The sequence below is a fragment of the Aedes aegypti genome, unplaced genomic scaffold, assembly GCF_002204515.2.
Source record: "Aedes aegypti strain LVP_AGWG unplaced genomic scaffold, AaegL5.0 Primary Assembly AGWG_AaegL5_hic_scaff_1759_PBJ_arrow, whole genome shotgun sequence".
In the NCBI taxonomy this organism is placed as follows: Eukaryota; Metazoa; Arthropoda; class Insecta; order Diptera; family Culicidae; genus Aedes; species Aedes aegypti.
The window spans coordinates 174,402-192,228 of record NW_018735222.1 but is presented as its reverse complement, the minus strand read 5'-3'; the positions used below and the strand labels follow the sequence as shown (position 1 = coordinate 192,228).

Sequence of the window (17,827 nt, the reverse complement as noted above, 5' to 3'; positions counted from 1 at the left end):
AAAGATTTATTATGAATGGATATATAATTTTTCATATAATCGAAAGTTGGTTTTCTGTTTTGGGGTAACTTTGATAATGGAGTATGAATCGAACAAAATTGAATGAATAACGAACATTTGTAGGGCATTGCATACCTCTAGGAGTTTAACGTTATATGGAAATTTCTGACTTAGATTACAAAAACGGTCCCAGTTTGTGAAAATGCTTTTCGCTAAGAGATTTGAGACCGTATTCAAGTTCTATGATAACTAGGCTGTCAAAGATAAGTGGCCAACTATTCAAAACTACATCAAATAGTGATCGTAGAACAGATTGTTTGTAAGCGTTTCGAAAATGCTAAAATTGTGTCAATTTTTAATATTCGTATAAAAAGCCTCAAATGCACTTGATTCCAAAGAAAATAGCTTTGACATGAAGTGTCATACTAATACTGTTTACTTTTGCATTCGTTTCGCTTAACTGATGAACAAAAACTTCGATTTTTCGTTTAATATGTTGTGGGTCTCGCACTATCAAAGTTACCCGCATTATCAAAGTTACCCCGTTTTACGGTACTCCCTATTGCGATCCATGGCCTCGATAAGTCCCGGGCCATCGGTCACCTCACATGTTGCACTGGAGCGGCCAGTGCCTGCGTCGTCACAGTATCTAGGCTTTTGTCCACACTGTTTTCAATAAAGTTGGTCGCCTCCTTCCTTGGCGGGAACCTTAGCCGGTTACTGATAGGTCCAGAAGCCTCTCCTTCACATTCCGCTAGTTGTTTGTTTTGGTTGAGCATCTCTTATGGGTCCCCCTAAGAGCCGCTATCCATCTCCGCTGGAATAGTCGCCTTTATGATCCCATGGTTATCTATGCAAGCAGGGAGGCCATGCTAGGGTTGACATAGTCCTTTATGGGGTACTATGTTCAGAGCCGGATCGGCGCAGGTCAGGTAATGGCATCTGAGCCTACTTCCGCCTATTTGGAACAATCAGGCGACCGATTTGGAACGTACTCTAAGGCCTGCCACGGTTTTACGGGACGGGGGCAGCCTGCGCCATTAACCCACTCGCCGTTTCGGGCCAGTGTCACCCGACCCTACTAAGGGAGTAGAATGTCGCCGCTGCCAGCCTCAAAGCATATTATCCAGTACATATACCGTTACTTGTCCTTTGTCGTGCGCTGCCAGTATACATAATTGGGGCCGTACTGGCGTTGGTCCCAATGTGCTCGAAGCACTCCTATTCGTAGTTCCATGCCTTGTCCGTTTGTATCGCGACCAGTATGCCATAATCAGGATCTCACTGGCATCAATCCTGATGTGCCGGTTGGCACTCCTGTTAGTTTGGGCTAGGGTTCTTTAAGCGGCACCGGTCGCTGTGACAGAGTTGCATTCGGATTTTTGTGATTTTTATGAAGGTTCATCAGAGCCCACTGCGAACTTCACCACATCCTGGGCAACTCCCCAACTCGCAGAGGTCCTGGGGGGGTCCGTTAAGCCCCTGGACTTTCGTCCCTGCTGCCCCAACAAAAAAAACGCATAATGCGAAGCCATAAGGGTGAAAAATTTAAACTAAATTACAGCATCCTTATAATCCTACCCTTATTTAGCCTCAGGTTTGAGACTGAAGAAGGGAAGCCGATTGTCTCGGAGAAACACAAGGTCACCTGCACTATTGCTCCGGGTAGCACAGGAAGGGCAAAATACTGTAGAGGGTGCCCTGGTACTCCACAGGCTCCGTTTGCGGTTAGGTTTTTTTAGACCCCCCTAACCATTCATTCTTAGGCACGGTAAGCTTAAAGCGGCATGAATTAGGGGTCACCTGTGAAATGGACTTTTACCACCGGAACAGGCAGTCCGTAGTGTTAATTCTTAGCCAATTGAAACAACCGCTACCGACACTACACGGCTATCTAGGCTGATCGGGAAAAGGAAGTTAACATTGATGATTAACTCCTGACGTGCCCAAACAGCCCACACGCTGTAGATCATGCAATGATTGAACCCACAAGGCATGTGTTGACATACCAAGCACCCCTGTGGGTTTGGTGTAAACTTTGATGGTGAAAATCATAGTGTCCGAGCATAGAGAACATAGTGTCCGGCCATAGAGGACACATTTCAGTGCACACCATTTTTGGTACATAATGTAATTCGTCATAAAAAATAATTGTAAAGGTTTATTTTTGGTCTCATGTGCGTTTTTACTTAAAAGAATGTGATTTTTTGATACTGTACAAAAATTAAAGGTAAAACTAATTTAGATTTTGAAATATTACCAAAAATAAAAAGTGTCCGGGCATAGAGGACTTCCCCCTATTTTTTTATAAGGATTCTTCTGAAAATACAATGGGATATCTCTAAGAATTTCTTGAGAGTTTCCTCCTGACACTTAAATAATAATTAAATAATTTTCAATAAGGATAAAATTCATGTATGGCTCAAACATGTAGAAATTACAGGACGTATTAGCATATAAGTGCTAAAGGATTTCCTGAAGCGAATTTTACAGGTATTTATCAAAACATTTCATTATAAATCACTGAGATATTTCAGGACTTATTTTTCTGGAGGGTTCCCTGAAGTCTGAATGTATCCCTGGAAAAATCTCTGGAGAACTTTCGAAAAAAAAATTGGCTGCATTGAAATAGAGATCAAGTACCTATCTATAAAGAGTCCTGCTAAGACAACATATCAGCACTGATGTTGTTTTAAGCAATAGTTAATAGTTACCTTTTTAGGAATTGCTCTCAAATCCAGACATTCCTTGAACAGCTTCGCGATCTGTATCGTGGGGGGAACGTGTGGTGGAAGTTTCGCTGCTTTTTTCTTAGTTGAAGGATCTACTTCGACAAGTAAACACTGGTCACCCGCCGATTCCAAGTCCAAGTGTTTCAGCAGTTTCCTCACATCTACATCGAAATTGTTGGTCAAAATTCCAACGGTGTCTCCTGGTTGGTACAAATGATCGATCTCCGCTTTGGTGTTCAATGTCAAATCGTACACAGTTTTAACGTCTTCACCCTCAGCAATAATCCTGTAGGCGTCAATTTCATACTCAAACACGCCAGTTGCTTCGAACGGTTGATTGCAGTTGATTTGCAGATGTTTCAATTCACTTGATGATTCCTGCAAAAGAAAAAAATTGTTAAATGTGTATTTGTTTACGCTGTGTAAGTTTCACTAGCAGATGTGCAATCGTTGAGAAGATGGAGTCGGAAGAACAGCAACGGCGCAAAGAAATTTTGCGCACGTGCCTAGAAAATCCGGATCTATCTCATTGTGCCATCAGCAGGATGCTGGGAATGGTGCATTCTATGGTGTCTCATGTTTTAAATCCGTGCCACGAACGTTTCACCATCGATCGGAAAGAAAAAAGTGGCAAAAATGGATCTCCGTATATAGTGTTAAGGTTCATAAACGAATAGTTCAAGCTTTCTGGAGGAATCTTAACATTTCAGTTCGAGATGAGAAACCAGATTTCCGGTAACTTCCGGGGTTCCAGTTTTTCACTGCTCATCATCCATTCGGTATCCCTTGTGGACGTTAGAAAGCAGATGTCAAAGTTTGCCAAAAAAAATATGAATTGGCAAGAAATTTGCGGGTGTGGAAAGGGATGGTACACAAATTATGTCACGCTAAATTCGAACTTTTTTGATCACCTCACCCCCCCCCCCCCTCGGAGCGTGACGTAATTTGTGCATGTCCCCAAAGCGGAGCACCTCATTCGTGACAACTGGAACGGTCAACAGGCAGATGCACCGAAATGAATGCCTCCAAATGCATCTAATTCCTAATGGGAGGGTTTCAAATCCTCATTATCAGCATTCACTTTGATAAATGATGTGACTCATTTAGTCTCAGTTTAAAAAGTTATCTATCAGTGCATCGGGAAGTGTTGACGGGCCTTGATAAGTATATAAATTTAATCTATCTGTTTTTGAAGCGTATCAATATCCGAGTTTGATTGTATTCGATCCCTGTCTCTCTTTTCCCCCTTCGAATTGTCCTCTTCTCGTCGTGTCTCCCACAAACCGTTTCTGTTTAGTTTGATTACAGATCTGGGCAACCTGTCCCTTCAAGCTTCATCAGCTTAGTAGTCTAAGTAGCTTAAGAAATTCCGAAAAATCCTTTCCTTCCTTAAAACTTCCGCAAACTAACATAGTTTTTAAAATAAGTTCAAATTTCAAAATGTAAATAATGTAAAAAAAGAAAAGATTTCGGCTCTGTTATGCCCTATGGCGCCTGAGCCTGCCAAATAAACGAGATAAGTTTGAAAAAAATGCTGTTAGGTTAAAGTGACCAGACGTCCCGGATTGTGCGGGACAGTCCCGGATTTGAGCAACCTGTCCCGCATCACCAAGCGTCCCGGAAAACGTCCCGGATTGTAGAAATAGTTAGAAAACATGAAATTTTTACTTTAAACATAAACAATGGAATGCAATTTATTTTCATATGCAAATTGAAAATTAAAATTCACATACTAGTCGGTTTTCTCCATGAACCACCAAATTATAATCCAGATTCAAACAGGATCCATACAGATTGCTGTAACTATTAGATTTCTGATCGGAATTTATGAAATCTACAGATTTAGCTATAGTCAGAGTCCTAACACAACTCTGGTGAAAATCAGAATCTTCATAGTAGGTGTTCACGGGTAGACATTTTCACAATATTTTAGCCAAAGTTGATCAAAATACTTACAGGATACGGAACAATATTTATCATAATTTCAGTTCATGATTTAGTTCAGAATTTTCTCATGGCACAGTTGAAAACTTTCTCTTGATTCTGTTCAGAAGCTTCCAATAATTTGTAGTTGTCCTGTTCTCAAGATTTTTTTTTTTCAATTACTGCAATTATTTTGCTCATAATCAATTTTAGATTCTGAGGATTTTGTTTAGTATACTAACTTTACGGATCTAAATCTGAACCCTTCTAGATTTAGATTCTTTCTTAGATAATAATCAGTCCAGAATCTTAAAAGGATCCAGTTCGAAAAAACATACATGTTTGGCTCAATGTCTTTGAAACTGGTTTAAAAAGCTGACAACATACTGATTAGACTGGCCCAGCTCAGTATGGGAGAAAAATAAAGTTGTGTAATTCCACGGGGCACCCCCTAGGATTATTTCTTAAGGTTAGAGAAAGACTTCCTGAAAATTTCAACTCATTTAGTCGTTCCATGAGTTGGCGCAATTGAATTGAAGTTAATATGGGATTTTCAGCTCACACATATGGGAAACAGCACATCATCTCCTGTTTGGCTCAGGAAAATTGTTGATCGGGTTCGATTGAACCCAGAATGTCAAAAACACTACTTGATACCATAGCGAACAATATTGTAGAAGGTTGTATGATGATTAAAATTGAGAAAGTTGGTGTTTTAACTATCTGAAGTAGATTTGCAATAATGCTTGGTATTTCTTCAAAATAGCTGGGTGGTAGCCACTAAGCGCATCATAGCCACCTATGACGCTGGGCGAGTTGCGGTACAAGGTGCATGCATATATGTGACTGTACGAGAGTGTTGACCTAAGTTTAACTTTAAACTACTGAAAGGTTAATTAAAATGAGCTTAAAACCAGATACAACCTTCTGCAACTATGTTCATTAGGGTATCAACTAGTGAATTTGTCATTCTGGGCTCAATTGAACGCGATTTAATAGTCTACGACACGAAACATTGGCATAGGGTCAATGTTCAATATATTTGAAACAAATATTCCATACAAACTTCGAATTGAATGCGCCAGCTGGGGGAGCAACCAAATGAGTTGAAATTTTGAGAGAGCTTTTTTCTTACCCTAAGGCACATATCTAGGGGGTGCCCCGTTGAGTTTTTCAACTTTTTTGTTTAAGGGCCAGTCTAATACTGATTGAAAACCCTTCAGAATTCTGGCTAGAAAATAAAACATTGCAGATCTTAATTTATCCTTTTTTTATTCTTTATTCATTTCATTTATTTAGTTACCGTCTTATAGATAACACTGAATCAACAATTTCACGCATGTTATTCTTTATATATTAAATATGGAACAAACAACAGGTTATGAAAACAAATGTGGAATTTTGTGTAAAAGTGCAAAAAATCCTGTACATTGAGTTTTTTTTTATTTATTTAAAGATTAATAATGAGAAAATGAGTAATATTCAATGTTATTTACACTTATTTTCAAAAGTTTATAATTGGTGTCCCGCATTGAAGTCAAAAATATCTGGTCACTTTATGTTAGGTACATTACGGGAACGCTTTGTAGGTATCAAATTGAAAATGTAACAACCTCTGTAAAGACATGTTCTGCTACCATAAAATAGGGTCCTAGAGATGTACCGAATAGCACTATTCGGCTTTCGGCCGAATACCGAATAGTTGAAATATTATTATTCGGCCGAATAATGACTCAATATTTGGCCAAATAAAACCTTAAAATGCGGCCGAATAACACCCATATATTTGTCAAATTTCCCATTTTTTTTTTTCAATAGGAAAAGCTTTCAAGGTGAATAATTGAACGGAATGATCGTTTTATTGAGCTTTTAAACCGTTTGAAGAAACTACAATAATTATATATAAGTACGAAAGAAAAGTGTGAATAAAAGTGCGCGAATAAGCCCCCCGACGACACCTATCCGATTTGGTGCTATCCGCACTTGTATAAAAAGATCTGAGGATTTGTTTTTCTGAAGTTAGGGAGTTGTATTTTATTAAAAATTAACAAATGATGGTATTTTGTATTCATTTCATTTCTTTAAGAAAGTCGGTTAATACTACACTTGATTTCTAATCCGACTTCTGTGTGCTTTATACCACAGACCACTGACTCGCAAAATAAAGGAAGAACGTGATCGTGAGGCCTTCGTAGCCGTGCGGTTAGTGTTACCAGGCATATAGCCGTATCGATCCAAGGAGTGTGGGTTCGATTCCCGCTTCAGTCCGGAAAACCAGTGTTTGGATTCCGATCAGAATAAGCCGATCGAACCATATTCGGAGAGTATTACAGTTCGCGAACCACAACAGTTCGTGGCACATCGCCCTATGAATGTAAACATTCACTCTCTCGTTTGGTACGTGGCACGAGAGCGTTCGAGAGCAGCAACTCTCACAGACTGCAACAGTATCGAGTCGTTTGGGTGATTTATGTTTTGCATAAAATTGGTAATAACTTTCATATTTACCTGATAATGCAGCCTTTAACAACCTAATTATAATCTAGTGGACCATTGAACACCCCTTTGGTTGCAAACATAGCACAGAAAATAATAAATGTTCGCCTCTGTTTCTTGATCAGAATGAGAGTGGGTCAGCGAATGTTACAAGTGTTGACACACAGTGATCGTTTATGCTCATAGCTCGTTATCTTCAACGAACGATGAATGTCATGCATATGAGCCTATGCATGCCATAAAACTTTTGACTTTTACTGTGCGCCCTGTTTTCAAGTTGCCCGTGAGAGAGAGCAAGACAGTACCAAAACACGGCGCACAGTAAAAGTCATGAGAACAAAATAATTTATGGCACGTACGAATGCAGGCGAATAAATGGGATGAAATTATGGCTCGTGTGTCAATGATCGTTGAATTTTCCAAAGCCTGCGGAAAACTTTTCGTCTGCAACGTTTCCCGACTGTTCCACTGGGCGTTGCATGCTATTCCGTTGTCTAGTGTGCTGCTTCCTTCAAAGGGCATAACCGTCCACTGGAAGCATTAACGTGTTGGTGCCTTTGAAGTGTCGCAAAAAATATCGAAGGTATGGATAGCCCAGACCGTAGTCGCCTTAAAGCCGTAGAACGGAAAAATTCTCCATGCAATCCAACAAATTTGATTTTTTTTACACTTTCCTTTTGTGTGAAAAATAATGTTTTATTACATTTAATTGTATTTTGTTATTATTCGGTCGCTACGTCTTACGGCAATAGATACTGCTTCGCGACTAAAAATGGGTGAACCAACGTGCGAAGTTCGATCTTTGACCAACTTCGCCGCGTCGCAGCTCGATTCTCAATAGTGCGCATAATGCACACGGCGGAGGGCATAGATGCGCTCAATAGCGAAGCGACTCGCGACGCGGCAAAGTTGGTCAAAAATCGAACTTCGCACGTTGGTTTACCCATTTTTAGTCGCGAAGCAGTATACTAGGTGTCAATTGAAAATCTAAAATGTTGCGACCGTCACGAAATTATGTAAGATTTTAAATACTAATAACTCAGCCATTTATCGGTAGATTTCCAATATTTTCCCACAAATCGGTCGGAAATTTATACAACATTTTACTCAAATGGAGAAAACTTTTGGTTTTTAGACGAAAGACTGTCGAAAATTGGGAAAATGTCGACCCCTTTTTAACCCAACCAAACTCGTTCATATTGTCTTCCACGATTCCTTTGGGTGGGCTAGTGCACTATAAAAGCAGACCAATTTCTGCTTCTTCGCGCATTCTTCTTTTGACGTTAACTACGTCTTACGGCAATAAGCCATTTTACGAAGCCTGGTCAAATGACAGGAGACCTGGGATTTTTCAATCATCGTCGTCAGTTTTCGCGATGATGATGGTTGATGACTGTGCGCATCTCTAGCGTAGCTTTTCATCCAGGCGAAAACTTAAATGGAGAAAAAATATTAAAATATTTCTGATCACAAAAGTGCTTTTTTATGTGCAATATGGGTAACAAAGAGGTAGCTGATACAATAACTAGGTGTAATGTTGCAGTAACGAACATTTTTGGATCTCATTTTTGTCATTTTCTCCATGTCCACGTTTGGTAAGATGAGGCGTTGTTGAAAATCACGCTGGATTTAATCCCAGGTCTACTGTCAATTGACGCCGTCGCGACGATCAGCTGTTCCGAAACGTCTCGTAAAATGGCTCATATACTGTGTGTCAATAGAAAATCTAAAATGTTGCGACCGTCACGAAATTATGTTAGAGTTTGAACTAAAGGAAGGCTGCAACTATGAAAATCGACTAAAATTCAAATGCAAAAAATCACTTGGCGTAGTTAAGGGGACACGGGAGACCGTGTTATTTTCCCTATCTTTTGTCTCACTCTAACAATTATCATCAAAACTTTGCCGAAGCAAATCTCGAGTTTAAGTGAACCGATGAAGTTGAAAATTTAATCGATTGTGCACCACATATATAGAATATAGTGATAAATTTTTCACATCCATATATGGAGTGGTACTTGAGATCTGCTTCTTCAAATGAATAGGATGATTATAATGACGTCCCGTGCGGCCTTAACGTCATGCGGTCGTGTCTTCTACACAACCCCCTCTGATTTTTTTATTGTTTTTGAGATTTTGTCACACCTTTTGGTTTAAACTCATATTTTTGGGTATATTTTGTTTTCCGTGTCCCTTCCAAAATGTCAGATAGGAACAACCCCAGTGTTAAAACTAAAAATCATATTTGGAACAATTTTTAAATTTAAATTTTAAATATGATCTAGCCGTTATTTGAGCTGGAAAAATTGCTAAAGTAGTTGCAAGAACATTTTAGGACCCAATTGGAATAGTTAGTCATCCCGTTGTCTATCATCTGACCAGCAGGGTGATAGGGGGAGATATCTCGCTGGGTGTTTGTAGGCTACTACTAGTCTTCCCTGTTGACTAGTATATGAGCAATTCTCACTGAAACCAGGCCGCCATCGGCACCCATCGTTAGAAGTCCAATTTTATGTCACTCATCGTTAGTTTTCGATAAAACTTTAGTTTGTATACATTTTTCCGCGAACTTTTAAATGTTTCATATTAAAATTTATGAGTTATTCGACAAATTTGTCTCCGATACGTCGGGACACATATGAACTGCTGGTAAGTAGACGACAGTGAAACAGTTGCATTCAAATGTGCAAATAAAACTGTGAACATTGAAATCCATTCGGCGGATTCGTACAAAAACAACATCGAACCGTATAAAATCGTAGAAGTCGCAACATTTATTTTATTTTCAATGTTATATTGACACCAATTTTCTGAATTTTTTAGATTAAAAAGATAATAAGGCCATGTGACTATTTGTTTCTGTAGAACAAACGTAAAACCTTGTTCATACTGAATATTGTTTTTAGAGACGCTTTTATTTCTTCTATGAGTGTTTATAATATGACCTTTTTTATTTATTTATATTAATTTTTCTTACGCATCATTTTTTGACATCTTACGTATGTTATATGAACATTACATCAATTTTTTTGTCTTTGTTAACGAGATTTTTAAGCCTGGGCTAGTTCATCTCGAGACCAACAGCTTTACTTCCTTTCCAAATGAAGTCGCCACTAAAACTTTTTAAGTCATAAGTGACTATCTCCGGGATGGGATTCGATCCCAGGTCTTCGGCGTGTGTTCTAACCGCTACATCAGGTTCGTCCCACATCAATTCGGTTCAGAAATGTTTTTTCGTTTTGAATATATCGTCCCCTTAATGCTACAACTAGATAACTCAAAATTATGAGTTTTTGAGTTGAGTATACCGAAATATTGGTCTTAACTAGCTCTATAACATATCCAACGCTCATAATCGTGTGATTTAAAATAACAAAGTTATAGTATATATTCAAAACTTGTTATCTCAACGTAGAACAAACGTGTTTTATGCTTAAACTAGGTAACTCGAGTTACCTAGTTTGAGCTCCGAAATTTGCTCTCATACCATTGTGTACATTTGGGTGCTACAACTGGATACCTCATAAAAATTTAAGAAACAACTGGGTATAACGAAAACAAAATGGTAAACTAGTCTCGGGTAGAGTTCCTCCAGTATCTATATGGTCATAAATTGAACAATTGAATGAGAAACTTCAAAATTATTTATTGTATGCTATCTTATTACTTATTTATGAGAAGTTAAACCATGGCAATTTATACAAAAATAGACTTGAAAATATTCATATGAGTTTTGGTCATTGCACTGAAAACAGCAATTTCGAAAGATGAGCTTCTTTTCCGTACACAATCTTGAGATGTATCGAAGAAATTAGAATTGTTTTCATTGCATGCTTTCACTTGAGATGAAATTGAGCGTTATTGACATTGATGTGGGTAATTTGAGTTAAATTTGATAAGCTAGACGTCAATTAATAAACGTCTTAATATGTCCAAGCCTAATACCATTTACTGTGCTGGTCTTAACGTTCAGCATACCAGTTTGTATGTCTGAAGGTATAGTCGTCAAAAACAAAGAAAAATAAGTGTAGTTTTAGACACTGATGTGAAAATAAGTATGATTTCCTGCAATATAGCATTGAAAATAAACTGGAGTACAAAATCATGCAAGACCAAAAACTATCTTTTGTCCACATCCAATTCAAATAAACTGCCAAACGCATTCATACTATAAATTTTTTATTGTTTTGATTATGATTTTGTGATCCAAATTAATTTTCTCACACAAATTTTGTTAAGAATGTTTACAAATTTGACGTACCGTCAATATTCAACGGTTTCGAACCATTGGATTTGTTTAAACTCGTGCATGGTTTAAATATGTATTATTTCACGAAAACAATGCTCACTAAAACAGTTTCCCTTTTTCTAATTCAGCACCTTGGAGAAATATTTTTGAACATTGTTCAATACGGGAAGATGTTCGGTGCCTGGAAATCCTCCTTTTAATACTAGGTACTATGTAAGTGTTGCGAATCATCTTAAAAGATATCAATTATGTAGCATTTGAGTTATTTTTATGAACAGGCTTAAACTAGGTACCTCGGAATATGAAGAAATTGTTGAATGATTGTGCATGCTACAACTAGATAACTCGCAAAATTTTCAAATTATGATGTTTTTCTCTGTGATAAATAATTATGATGCCTGAATTTGTACATGATAGGAAAAAGAATGAGTTCATTAACGTATGTATTATAAAATAAAATTAAAGAAACACTCCGGAACGCAAGACCAAGTCCTTGAAAAACGGTCAAATTTTCAAAGTCTTTTATCTCAAAACGTCGATTTTCGATTTATCTAGTTTGAGCATTAAGGGGACGATATATGCACTCATGTAAAATTTCTGTAATTAGAAGACGTTGCGTTATTTATAAGAAAAATACATAAACCTTGTTCTAGATTAACCCCTCTACCGGCTTCTTTCTTTTTTACCGCTAAACAATATTAAAATCGCGATACCTTTTTTGTTTCATGATATTTTTGCACCATTTTTTTCCCAAATTCTCAAAAAACTCAAATCTGTGTCGAAATTGTTCATCGGTCATCTGGATCCGGAGAAATTCCATAATTCCTTGGGGGACCGACGCGTAGCGATAACCCACGTAAATATCTCAGGCAACAGAATTTTTGTAGTATTCGGATGTTCACTACTTGAAACGATACATTATTGCGAGTATGTTGTGAAAAAATGAAGCAATTTGGTGCAGCCGTCTTTGAGCAATGAGCATTTATGTTTCTGGTACCACCCTGAAAAAAAGATCTTGAAAACTCTAAAAAACCTCATATCGTAATTTTCAGTTTTCTCCATGAATACTGAACCGATTTGTATGATTTTTTCAGAGTAGCTCCGTATTACCTGGTATTGTATAGTACACATTTTATTTTTATTTTTTTTTGATAAATAGGGTCCTAAAGCCCTGTCCCAATTTTAGTGCCGCACGCTTGAGTTTTGGCCAGAAACACATGTTTACTCAACTTTTTTATGTTTTTCGTTTGTTTAAGTCCAAATTTTTTTTTATGTTTTCCTAAGATTTTGTCACACCCCTTGGCTTAAACTCAAATTTAGGGTGTATTTTGTTTTGCGTGTCCCTTCCGAAATGTCAGATAGGAACAACCCCAGTGTAAAAACTAAAAGCCCTGTGGTGTTTTTGTCGACTAAGCAAACGTCAAACATGATCAAAAGTGTCAAGGTTCATTCATGGACCCATTTTTGAAATTAAAGTTTAAATATAATATAGCCGTTATTTGAGCGGGAAAAATTGCTGAAGTAGTTGCAGTAACATGCTCTTTCGTATTATGAAACAAAAACAAGATTTCATTAATCATTTTAAGACCCTATTGACCAAAGACATTTTATATGTAAAATGTCGGTCCACCAAGGAACATCGGAATATCTTCAAAACCAGATCACCAATGAATAATATTGACACGGCTTCTTAAACTAAAAGGGATTTTTGAAGTCTTGTGAAAAATGGTGCAAAAATATCGAGAAACAAAAAAGTTATCGCGATTTGAATATTTTTTGGCGGTAAAAAATGAAGCTGCCGGTAGAGGGGTTAATGACGAGATATCGATGATGCACTGCTTTGATTTTATATGCTTTTATTGCAAGTTTGAATAAATCTAGAAAGCCTAACTGCAATCAATTTTCTGTAAGCCACACTAACAGTAGAAATTTATGCATGTAACATCATAAAATATTCTTAAATTTCGCTTGGCTCAGATTCCTTATTTTACCAAGTCCAATGAAACAGCCGTTTGTTAGTCGACATTTACTTACATCTATGTCAATCTACTGTATAAAAACTAATTGTTTTTCAAGCGTGAGCTCATGTATTTTTCAGTAAATATGTATTTCTCAGTCGCACATAAGGATGCTTTGAGGTGTATTAGTTACTACATAATTGTGGCAAAAGTTCGAATCAGCGGGGCAAAAGTTCGACCCATATAAGCTCGCAAAAAGAAATTTACAAATTACCCTAAATTCACATATTATCTTCAAGTTTAGCGAAAAAACAGCTTTTTTTTTCTTTGGGCAATTTGTTTATGGAAAATTAGTATGCATTTATCTGTATACATAAGTTTATGGCTGGTTATAGTATGTCTGTCGTAAAAAGTCGGTATTTTGTGTTTCGACCAGTGAACTTTTGCAAAAGTTCGTTTAAGACAATTAGCGAAATTATAGCAAATATGTTGAAGGTTCACTGTATGGTACACGCTATGTCTGAACCAGACGATTATAAAAATCGAATTTACATCAGATATTTTCTCGCTAGAGATCAGTCTTTAATCCATATTTTTATAATCGGAAGGTTTTAAAATATTCTATCGGGGAAATTTTGATTTTTTACACATTTTAGCTATTTTTCATACTAAAAGCCATGAAAACCTCGTTTTTCGGTGCATTTCAGCCCATACAAAATGTATGGAAAAAAATTTCACCGATAGAATATTTTAAAACCTTCCGATTATGAAAATATGGATCAAATACTGATCTTTAGCAAGAAAAAATCCGATGTACATTCGATTTTTATAATCGTCTGGTTCAGACATAGCGTGTGGTATTTATTTCTTTTCAAATGCTATTACTTTTATGAAAATTTTGATTATACTACTAAGGTCGAACTTTTGCACTGCCTTACTCTGATTAGATATTAATACATTCATGAGCAAAATACCTTCCATCCTGCTTTCTTTAAACAACTGTTATCGTAAGAATTTGTTGACGACAGCTTTATCTGAAAACAAAAAAAAAATCTATCCTTCAATATGATTTCTTTTTCGAAGGCTTGGGTTTTTATTTTTGTTACTTGTCGGCTTCATTAGGTTTGAATTTCACATTGATCTTGAACCTTAATTGAACTGATACATTTAAATCTTTATCATGTTTTATAACTTTGCAAAAAACCTAGTTCAAATCGAATTGGAGAGGTCAATCCTGATTTACTGCTTTTAAATCCTAAAAGTATTCTATTCGACATCTATAAGCTTGGGTTGAATACGTCATCTAAGCAATATAAAACTAAAAAATAGATTTTTAAATATGTTTACTATTTTTCCATAAAAGTGACATTAGGTATCAAAAAAGTTGATCAATCGGTTTTGGACGACTTTAGGGTTCGATCCACCACTGTATGGAAGTGCGCCACTATAACCGGTTCACAAATATTATCGAAACAAGCATAGTTGTCTAAATCCTTTACGACTTTTAACTCTCATGAGAAGGGGCCGTGGCCCCCTGGAAGTCTGATGGCTATTTACGCCTATGTTTACTTTCCTACTCCTCCTCGAGGGTGAACTTGATGTCCTTGTCCGGTAATACTCCTTGTTTCTTTAACCTTCGGGCTGTCGCGCTGTTGTACTTTGTACAACAGTTGTGATTTATATGCTATCATTTTGCAACAAAGATATCTATCGACACCAAACCAAAATGTATTCCTTAAGAATCTTCTTAAGAACAATACTCGATAGTTTTTATTTACAGTATGGCCCTTTATAATACAGTAAAATCAACAAATGTACATGAAAGTCGCATAACAATGAACGAACTATAATATAGAAATTTGGGGTCTTTTGTAAAGTTGTTCTGGAGTTGAAGCGCTATCTGATGGTACCTCATTCAATTTAATTTGACCGCTAGATGGCTCTAGGAGCCTGTCCATTTAGAAAGATGGTGTCTTCGGCAAAGTTGTTTAGTATATTAAGGACTATCATTGTTCAAGCTAGTTGATTCAAAATTTTGCCACTAGGTGGCGCTAGTGAGCATGAAACTTTTGTTTACAGATATCTCAGGAGCCTGACCACTTAGCAAGATAGTGTCTTCGGCAAAGTAGTTAGTGGCTATCATTATTTGAACCAAAAAATAGGATATTTTGCCACCAGGCGGCGCTAGCGAGCATGATTTTTTTTGTTTTGCGGGTACTGCAGGATCTTCACTTTTTAGACAGGCACCTTCGGCAAATTTATTCAGAAGCTCAGGGACTATCATTATTTTACAAAATCTCGAACTTAAGGATTAATTAAAGAATGAATTTGAGCTTCTGAACAACTCTGCCGAAGACGCCATCTTTCTAAGTGGTCTGGTTCCTGAGATATTTCCGAAACAAATGTTTTATGCTCACTAGCGCTGTCTGGTGGCAAAATTTAAATCAATTAGTTCGAACAATGATAGTCATTGAGCTACCGAACAACTTTGCCGAAGACACCATCTTTCTAAGTGTACATTCTCCTGGGATATTCGCAAAACCAAGGGTGTTGTACAAAGTTTCGCCATGTGTAGTTCGCACAAAAACGGATATATAAGGTTTTTTATTGGGGCTCCTTTGGCTTTTGTTAAAAGTTTAATCGAAATTTGAAGTAGTTCTCGTCCATGCACAACCTTGTCAACCTCATGTACCTATGTCCTGACCTTTCCTTTACATGCTGCATGCGTCCTTTGGGGTCATAACCAGTCCTCAAGTAGATTAAGGAAATCCTTTATTGGAACGCTGTGAAAAAGAGCCGGTACATCGAAAAGACACCATCATAACATCCTCGATGTTCTCTGGCTTCAATAGTTTCTGGGAAAACTCTTGGATATTTTTAATCGATGTTAAATGTATCACTATAATTTTTAAGCTAAGTATACTTTTCCGCTCAAGAAAAATAAAGAAATTCCTTGACTGAATGAGAGCCCTATTTGAAATGACATTTCTTCTCAACTCGAGATTTGCAAAATTTTGATGATAATTGTCAGAATGAGACAAAAGATAGGAAAATAACGCAGTCTCCCGTTACCTTAAACAGAACAGTTGTATTTCTTGACCTCTAATAGGGTCCTAATGCCCTGTCCCAATTTTAGTGCTAAACGCTTAAGTTTAGGCCAAAAACACATGTTTACTCAATTTTGTTAATGTTCTCCGTTGGTTTAAGTCCGAAAAACATTTTTTTTATGTTTCTTTAGATTTTGTCACACCCCTTGGCTTAAACTCAAATTTTTGGGTATATTTTGTTTTCCGTGTCCCTTCCGAAATGTCAGATAGGAACAACCCCAGTGTTAAAACTAAAACCCCTGTGGCGTTTTTGTCGACTAAGCGAACGTCAAACATAATCAAAAGTGTCAAGGTTCATTCATGGACCCAATTTTTAAATTAAAGTTTAATCGTGATATAGTCGTTATTTGAGCGGGAAAAAATGCTAAAGTAGTTGCAGTAACATGCTCTTTCGTGTTATTAAATAAAAACAAGCTTTCATTAAAAATTTTAGGACCCAATTATCAGATGTGAGATGTTGCTGTGCATTTAGAAGAATTCCAATGAACTGGAGAGTTCTGATTACACTGCGGAACACGTTTTTGTCTCCAGCATCAAAATATCTCTTTATACTTAATAAAGGGTTGCTGAATCCATTGTCGTTTACTGAAATATCATAGCACGTCTAGTTTTTGAGATATTGGTTGTTGAAAATGCGAAAATAGGGTCCTAAAATGTTTAATGAAATCTTGTTTTTATTTAATAACACGAAAGAGCATGTTACTGCAATTACTTCAGCAATTTTTCCCGTTCAAATAACCTATATCACATTTAAACTTCAATTTAAAAATTGGGTCCATGAATGAACCTTGACACTTTTGATCATGTTTGACGTTCGCTGAGTTGACAAAAATACCACAGGGGTTTTAGTTTTAACACTGGGGTTGTTCCTATCTGGTATTTCGGATGGGACACGTAAAACAAAGTAAAGGGGTGTGACAAAATCTATGAAAACATAAAAAAGTTTTTTGTACTTAAACAAATGGAAAATATTAAAAAATTGAGTAAACATGTGTTCTTGGCCTAAACTTAAGCATTTTGCACTAAAATTGGGACAGGGCTTTAGGACCCTATTGACTATTTCAGCCAACTTGCATGCAAGTAACCTAGCTTGTATGGCAATGTATTTACTTAATTTGCCACAGAATTCAAACTTTATGTGTATAACAATACTTAGAAGAATTTAGTATGGAGACTACAAGCATATTGAAAAAATCGGTTTAATCTAAATTTATTCGTGCATTTTCAATCAAAATACATCTAAAATGAAAGTTTAAGTCCTCTTTTGCATGCTAGATGGATAAGATGACAAAAAAGTTTGATAAAATATACTTCAAATTTTAGGTAAACATCGATAAAATCAATGTTTTATACAACTTTGGC

The 17,827-nt window shown here is 36.8% G+C and overlaps 1 protein-coding gene across 1 annotated transcript in view; it reads right to left on the bottom strand.

Annotated features, from left to right (window-relative positions):
• Positions 1-17,827, bottom strand: part of LOC5578477 (methionine synthase reductase) — a 28,221-nt gene that overhangs the window by 6,547 nt on the left and 3,847 nt on the right. Inside the window, exon 2 of the mRNA XM_001656950.3 lies at positions 2,715-3,110. Coding sequence (XP_001657000.2) covers positions 2,715-3,110 — 396 coding nt within the window. The remainder of the gene's footprint in view (positions 1-2,714; positions 3,111-17,827) is intronic.